This window comes from Helianthus annuus, chromosome 13 (genome assembly GCF_002127325.2).
Source record: "Helianthus annuus cultivar XRQ/B chromosome 13, HanXRQr2.0-SUNRISE, whole genome shotgun sequence".
NCBI classification, from domain to species: domain Eukaryota; kingdom Viridiplantae; phylum Streptophyta; class Magnoliopsida; order Asterales; family Asteraceae; genus Helianthus; species Helianthus annuus.
In genome coordinates, this window is record NC_035445.2 from 39,488,564 (window position 1) to 39,496,308 (window position 7,745).

General features: G+C 36.1%; 1 protein-coding gene across 1 annotated transcript; it reads right to left on the minus strand.

The window, feature by feature from the left end:
• Positions 1-296: 296 nt before the first annotated feature.
• On the minus strand, positions 297-1,396 carry LOC118485740 (NAD(P)H-quinone oxidoreductase subunit H, chloroplastic-like). Its single transcript, XM_035982166.1, has 3 exons — positions 1,393-1,396; positions 723-874; positions 297-641 (listed from the first exon to the last, which is right to left on the minus strand). Exons 1-3 carry the CDS (start codon positions 1,394-1,396, stop codon positions 297-299), a joined length of 501 nt encoding a protein of 166 aa, XP_035838059.1.
• Between the last annotated feature and the right edge of the window lie 6,349 nt (positions 1,397-7,745).

Here is a 7,745-nt window from a genome sequence, read left to right on the forward strand (position 1 = left end):
TAAATAAACGAGTATCTCCTCTAAATGGAAGAAGATTCTCTTTGAAAAGTAATTTGGTACCATCTGCTAGAGCTTGAAGAATTCCCAAAGGTCCTACGTATTCAGGACCGGTACGTTGTTGTATACCCGCGGATATTTCTCTTTCTAACCAAACAATGACTAGTACACCTATTGTAATTCCTAATACAAGAGTAAAAATAGGGATAAGCACCCATATGATCCCATAGACCTCTTTTAAGGATTCCAATCTAGAAAAATAATTGATAGCATGTACTTTTGTTGTATCAATTATCATTTTAACGATCAACTTCTCCCATAATGATATCTAGCGTCATAATGTCAACCAATTTCATTCTTTTAACTAACAGAGGAAGAATTTGCAAATTAATAAATCCGGGCGGCCTAATTTTATATCGCCAAGGAAAAACACCCTTATCTCCTATCAAAAAAATTCCCAATTCTCCTTTTGGTGCTTCGACTCTCACATAAAGTTCTTGCTTCGACAATTCAAAAGTCGGAGAAGGATTTTTACTAATGAATCGATAGTCAAACTCATTCCATACAGTATCTTTTACTCTATCAAAGCGGCGGATTTCTAAATTTTGATAGGGCCCTCCCGGAATTCCTTCAAGGGCCTGTTGAATAATTTTTATGGATTCTGTCATTTCGCTGATTCGTACTAAATAACGAGCTAACGAATCCCCCTCTTTTTGCCATTAGACTTCCCAATCAAATTCATCGTAACACTCATTATGATCAACTTGACGAAGATCCCATTCTATTCCGGAAGCTCGTAGCATTGGTCCCGACAAACCCCAATTTATTGCTTCCTCTCCACCAATAATGCCTACTCCTTGAACGGTTCGTGCTTGTGCTGTAGAAACCGGTGATGAATTTGTGTATCTAAATCAGGTTCTCTGCCTTAGATCGGTCATTCCTTGTGATACATGAACGTTGTATTCTTGTCTTTTAGAAGAGTTGGTATTGAACCAAGAATACTTCAAACTTTCTAAACCCTACCTGGAAACAAACCAACAAAATCCTGATACTCTTCTAGCAGAACCCGACACGTCTTCTATGATAATTCGAAACAAGTGATTAAAACGCTTCTCCTTACAACTCTCATCAAATGCCTCACCCTTCCTTTTTATTACAGTCATACGACACGTTTTTTTGTTCTTCAATCCTTGTTACTTGTTAATGTTTTATTTTTTTCTACTTTTAGAAAGATTTGACCACCTAACGACCGTAAAATGTCTCGTGTGATTGACACCTTAAATCCGTTAAATAATTTGGGTGAAATCTAATTTTCGTTTCATACGGGCCGTATATGGTTATACGGCCCGTATACATCGTTCGTATACATTGTATACGCCCAGGCAAATTATTTACACATGGTGTATACGGGCCATATACAGTTATACGGCCCGTGTGGAATGTAAAACACTGACAAAGTCTGCAGGCACAGACTTTGTTACTTTTATTTCATTCTATACGGGCCGTATAACTGTATACGGCCCGTATACACCATGTGTAAATAAGTTTTTGCCATGTATTAATATTAGGACCCTAATAGATAGGGGAAGGTTCATTCGAGAAGAAAATTTAATTGAGGAGAAAAGGAACAAATAGTACAATGGTAAAATATTAAATAGTTTTTCACTTATCTCATTTATTATCATGTTTGACTAATTAATTAATCATAAAGACTATCATCCTCTACACTAATTTTTTTTGCCTACGCACATCAAAAGTTATCGTACACATTTCAAAATTTATCCTACACATATTAAAATTTATGCTACACAACTCGTAATTTATCATATACACCTCGTAATTTGTCCTACAATCTAAATTATTTTATATTATTTTCTTGAAAAACATTACCAATAACCTAATTCCCTATAACCATGGCTCTGATACCAATCATGTAACACCCCGACTGCGTATAAAACAACCCGCGACGAAAATGTTGGGGGGTCATGTTACAAATTGTTCAAACACATGGTATTTAAAGTTTTGTTTTATTGATTTGTTAGAATTATATTGTCTCTGGAATATAAACAAACACAAACAAATACAAACTACTTGTTCTTTGTTTTAAGCAAACTAAGGCCCGAGTCCAGACCCTAAGTGTAGCATACTTAATCATGCATTAGCATCTGAAACATATGTGAAAATAAAGTCAACATTGAATGCTGGTGAGTAACATAGCTGGTGAGTAACATAGGTTTTGTAGCCATGAATATGGCAAACGTTTAGTATTGCAATACCTTTGTCAATTATAAAAGTTGATACAAAAATTTGTTTTGTAATCAAGCTTTGTTGTGAAAATAGTTAGTATTGCATTACTTTGGGTTTTTGATAAAAAAAAAAAAAACCTAGTAGTATACATAAAGTATACTTTGGTTTTTGGTAATAGAGCTTGTAGCATACATAAAGTATACTTTGGTTTTTTGTAATAGAACTTGTAGCATACATAAACTATACTTTGGTTATATGAGAACTAAACATTTAGTATTCAACAAAAGATAAATTGTATGGCTTATTTGGAAAACTTTGTATAAACAAGTGTGGTCGTTTGGTAATACATTCAAGACTTTTTGCTGACGTTCTAGATTAACCACGAAGGTATATCAATTTTGGGTAACTCGGTTTCTGTCATTCCCTAATCAAACTTCCAAACAAACCTAGGAAGCGGGAATGGGGTGTCAAATCCTATAGCGCTATATCATACTATTGATCGGCTTGGCAAAAGTTAATGAATGTATTTTAGACAAGAATACAAATACGCATCAACAACTTTTATACCAATATAGGAAATCATTGTGTTTAAGCCATAGGTAATCATTTTAAATTCTTAATGGATAAAGTACTATGTATAAAAATCATATAGTTTTGAAATCTTGAAAATAGTTATAGGCACATATGAATTACCCCAAAACATTTAGAAAACATAAAAAAGGGGAACTATGTACTCACGTTTCCAATTTTGACAATGGTATACTATGTATATAAACCATATATATTGTTTTCAAATCTTGAAAATAGTAATAGACATATATGAATAATCCCAAAACATATGAAAAAAAACGTAAAAGAAGGGAACTATGTACTCACGTTTCAAATTTTGACAATGGTATGCTATGTATATAAACTATATATATTGTTTTAAAATCTTGAAAATAGTAATAGACACATATGAATCACCCTAAAACATTTGAAAAAACGTAAAAGAGGGGAACTATGTACTCACGTTTCAAATTTTGACAATGGTATACTATGTATATAAACCATATATGTTTTGAAATCTTGAAAATAATAATAAGTACATATGAATCACCCCAAAATATTTGATAAAACGTATCTAAGCTCAAGTCCAACTTTCCTCCTTAATCTATGGCAATTATGAAGTTACAAAATCCAACCAACATCTAAGGTAGATCATCGCTGCCATTGGTCAGCGGAAATTTAGTTCGAACTATAAAATGTCAGTTCTGGTAGTGCCACATGGGCCGGGGTGCTTTGGTGGAGACAAAGTAGAATGGTTACATACCTTTGGGAATCCCATTGAATCACTGGTTAATAAAGTATATAGGTTGTTTTAGCAAGGTGTGGGAACGTGGCACATGGTTGTTGCTTTTGTTCTCTAATGTCTTGTAGGCTCATGTTAATTGGTTTTACGTAGGTTAGTTTTTTTTTAACTGATAAGATTATTTACTTTGCAGGCTTGCATCCAATATTTGATGGAAAGATAATTTATATCTATTAATAGATTAAGAGAATGAATAAAGGCAAGCAGAAGGTACACCTGAATAGAAAAGCATAGCTTTAAGCATGGTTAATAGATATATTATTGGAATACTTCTGATTGTGATAATATAGATTTTATTATACCACCATTTCAGTTAAGTGATGTTTCATAACTATCGATATACTAATAAGCATTGATAGGTAGGTATTTTTAACATAACTTATTCCATTTTAATGAGTTGATTTTACTTTATACCTTTTTATATGTTTTCAAAGCTAGGGATGACAAAAAAAGCTAAAGCCCGACAAGTATACCCGAAACATATGGGCCGGGTATACTCGAAGTCCAATGGGTATGGGCCAGGTACGGGCTTTAAAAAAGAAAAAAATCAGGTACCGGTACGGGTATGAGATTTTGTGATACCCGCCTGATACCCGAAAGTATTATATTATAGATTTCCATATATATAAACTTAGTACATGTACTTATTACCTTCTCTATAGTCATATGTGAATATCTATTTGGCAGGTGTTGGATCAGTTCTGTTTAAATGTAATGGAAAATATGAATAATACCTGTTACAGCAGACAGGCCAGCAGAGAATCCAGTCAGAGATGCAGCCATTGAGTTCGACATGATTGTCAGGATGATCTGGTTCCTCCTTAGGGTGTAAGATTATGATGGTGATGAAACCGAAGTAGGGTAATTTCGGTTAGGGGAGAGAGTCACGAATTCTTGATGTTAATGAGGGTTGTAATTGTGTAATTTGTGTGTAACTGTGTAACCCTTTAACTCTCTAATAAGCCCCTTATTTATACACCCAAGAGGAAACCCAATTAGTTAATAAGGGTAATATGGTCCATCAACAATTACCAACTAATTATTAATAGGTTAATAAATATATTTTGATCTAATATAATATAAATGATTATATAGGCTACAAGATTAAATATTATATTTTATATATTTAATCTCACATTCTCCCACTTAGCCAAGTAATCATTTATCATGAGTATTAGGTAAGCCTGGCCAGGAGTTAACACTCATTTTAGCTTTAAACCAAGAACTATAGCAGAGAAATACAGCCGTTGAATCATCATTCGACTCAGGACCCCCATTAGTCATACTATAGCCTCAATTTAAAACCTAATAGTTACGATCAAAATATGTATAAGCCCTTTAGCGTCTGATTTGTATTTATATTTGTCTATATGTCATTACACCGGCAGAACATATGTTAGAGACATACAAAATCAAACTGAGGAAATTTTATTAATTAAAACATAAGCTAGTACAATATGCCATTAAACAAGGTCTTTAGTAAGTCCCATATTCGATACATGTTCTTCGAAAACTTTAGGTGGGAGACCTTTAGTCATCGGATCCGCTAGCATATCTTTAGTACTAATATACTCTATACAAAGATTATTTTCCTCAACACGTTCACGTACGAACAAGTACTTTGTATCGAGATATAAACCAGCTCCAGTCGAACTGTTACTGTTCGAGAAACTAACGGCAGCTGAGTTATCACAGTAAAGCTTCAATGGTCTAGAAATGGAATTAACAATTTTGAGTCCAGTGATCAGATTTCTAAGCAACATTCCATGACAGGTTGCGTTGTAAACAGCAATGTATTCTGCCATCATTGTGGAAGTTGTAGTTAACTGTTGTTTATGACTCTTCCATGAGATAGGTCCGCCTGCTAACATAAAGATGTAGCCCGAAGTGGATTTCTTGTCATCTTTGCATTTGGCAAAGTCAGAATCAGAATAACCTACCACTTCTAAATGATCACTTCTTCTATAAGTCAGTTTATAGTCTTTCGTCCCTTGCAGATATCTGAGGACCTTCTTAGCTGCTTTCCAGTGATCTAGGCCAGGATTAGTCTGATAACGGCCTAGCATTCCAGCAATATAAGCGATATCTGGGCGAGTACAGACTTGAGCATACATCAGGCTCCCGACTACTGACGCGTAAGGTATCTGGCTCATTTGCTCCTTTTCAACCTCTGTTGTCGGACACTGGAATGAACCGAAAACATCTCCCTTAACTACTGGAGCGACGGAGGGTTTGCACTGTTGCATGTTGTAACGTGTAAGGACACGATCTATGTAAGTCTTTTGAGACAATCCTAAGATCCCTTTGTGTCTATCTCGGTGAATTTCGATGCCAATGACGTAAGAAGCATCTCCGAGATCCTTCATGTCGAAGTTATGCGAGAGTAACCGCTTCGACTCATGCAACATGTCTAAACTATTACTTGCCAATAGAATGTCATCTACGTAAAGGACAAGTATAGTAAAGTTACTCCCACTCATCTTGAGGTAGGTGCATTGATCCACTTGATTCTTCATAAAACCTTGCCTCTTCATGACTTCATCAAACTTGAGATACCATTGACGTGATGCTTGTTTTAACCCATAAATGGATTTCTTCAACTTACAGACTAGATGCTCCTGACCTTCAGGTTTAAAGCCTTCAGGTTGTTTCATGTAAACATCTTCGTCTAAGTCTCCGTTAAGGAAAGCAGTTTTGACGTCCATCTGATGCAGCTCTAAATCAAAATGAGCTACTAGGGCCATGACGATCCTTAATGAATCTTTACGAGAGACAGGTGAAAACGTCTCTTGATAATCAATTCCCTCTTTCTGAGTGTAGCCCTTTGCAACCAATCTCGCTTTATAGCGCTCAACGTTCCCATTCGGATCTAGTTTTGTTTTGAACACCCATTTACAACCTACAGGTTTTACACCGTTGGGTAATTCTACCAAATCCCAAACGTCATTTTTCTTCATGGATTCAAGCTCATCAATCATTGCTTTGTTCCATTCAGAAGACTGATCACTGCTAATGGCTTCATTATAAGAGATAGGATCATTGAGCTTTCCAGCATCCATTTCAGTCAGGTAGGTAATATAATCATCCCAATTAGTAGGCCGTTTTTGCCTAGATGACCTCCTGAGCTGATTTTCGGGTTGAGCGTTGTCTTGGTTTTGAGCGTTTGATGTGCCTTCGTTATGAGGTATAATGGGTTCTGGTTGTGGAGTTGGAGTTTGTGCAGTGGCTTCAGGTGCAGTTGCATGTGGTACAAGAGGAGTAAACGGAGTAATGGTAAGCGACGAGTCTCTCCCCCCCGCGTCTTGTACTTCTTGCAATTCTTCGTAAGGGTTAGTACTGCTCCCACTGACCTTGAAATCCTCCAGGAACGCAGCACGCTTGGTTTCAACAATACGGGTGACATGGGAAGGACAATAGAAACGATAACCCTTTGAATGATCAGGATACCCGATAAAGAAGCAGGTAACTGTTTTAGGGTCAAGTTTCCTTAGGAAAGGATTATATAATTTTGCTTCAGCAATGCAGCCCCATACTTTCATATATTTAAGACTCGGTTTCCTTCCTGTCCAAAGTTCATAAGGAGTTTTAGGGACAGACTTAGAAGGAACTCTATTGAGTATATGAACAGCTGCTTTTAATGCTTCAGTCCAGAGGAATAATGGTAAATTAGTGTTGGCTAACATACTGCGCACCATGTTCATAAGGGTACGATTTCTTCGTTCAGCGACACCATTCTGCTGAGGTGTACCAGGCATGGTGTATTGGTTCACAATCCCCTGGCCCTTACAAAACTCATAAAATGGACCAGGAGCTTGACCCACATCAGTATGTCTTCCATAATATTCACCGCCTCTGTCTGATCTCACAACTTTAATCTGACGATCTAATTGCTTTTCAACTTCAGCTTTATAATCTTTAAAAGTTGTAAGAGATTCAGACTTTTCCTTTATAAGATACAAGTACATGTAACGAGAATAATCATCAATGAAAGTGATAAATGAAGTATGTCCTGTGATGCCAGCGATTTGATAGGGACCACTAATGTCAGTGTGAATGAGTTCTAATAAATTAGAGCTCCTAGTGGCACCTTTCTTATTCGCTGATGTCATTTTGCCTTTAAGACATTTGACACATGTTCCAAAATCGGTGA

Excerpts from the sequence above, each read along its gene's own strand:
- LOC118485740 (XM_035982166.1), bottom strand. Across the intron at positions 642-722 it reads ACGATGAATTTGATTGGGAA|CAACAGGCCCTTGAAGGAAT; the intron begins GTCTAATGGCAA and ends ATAAAAATTATT.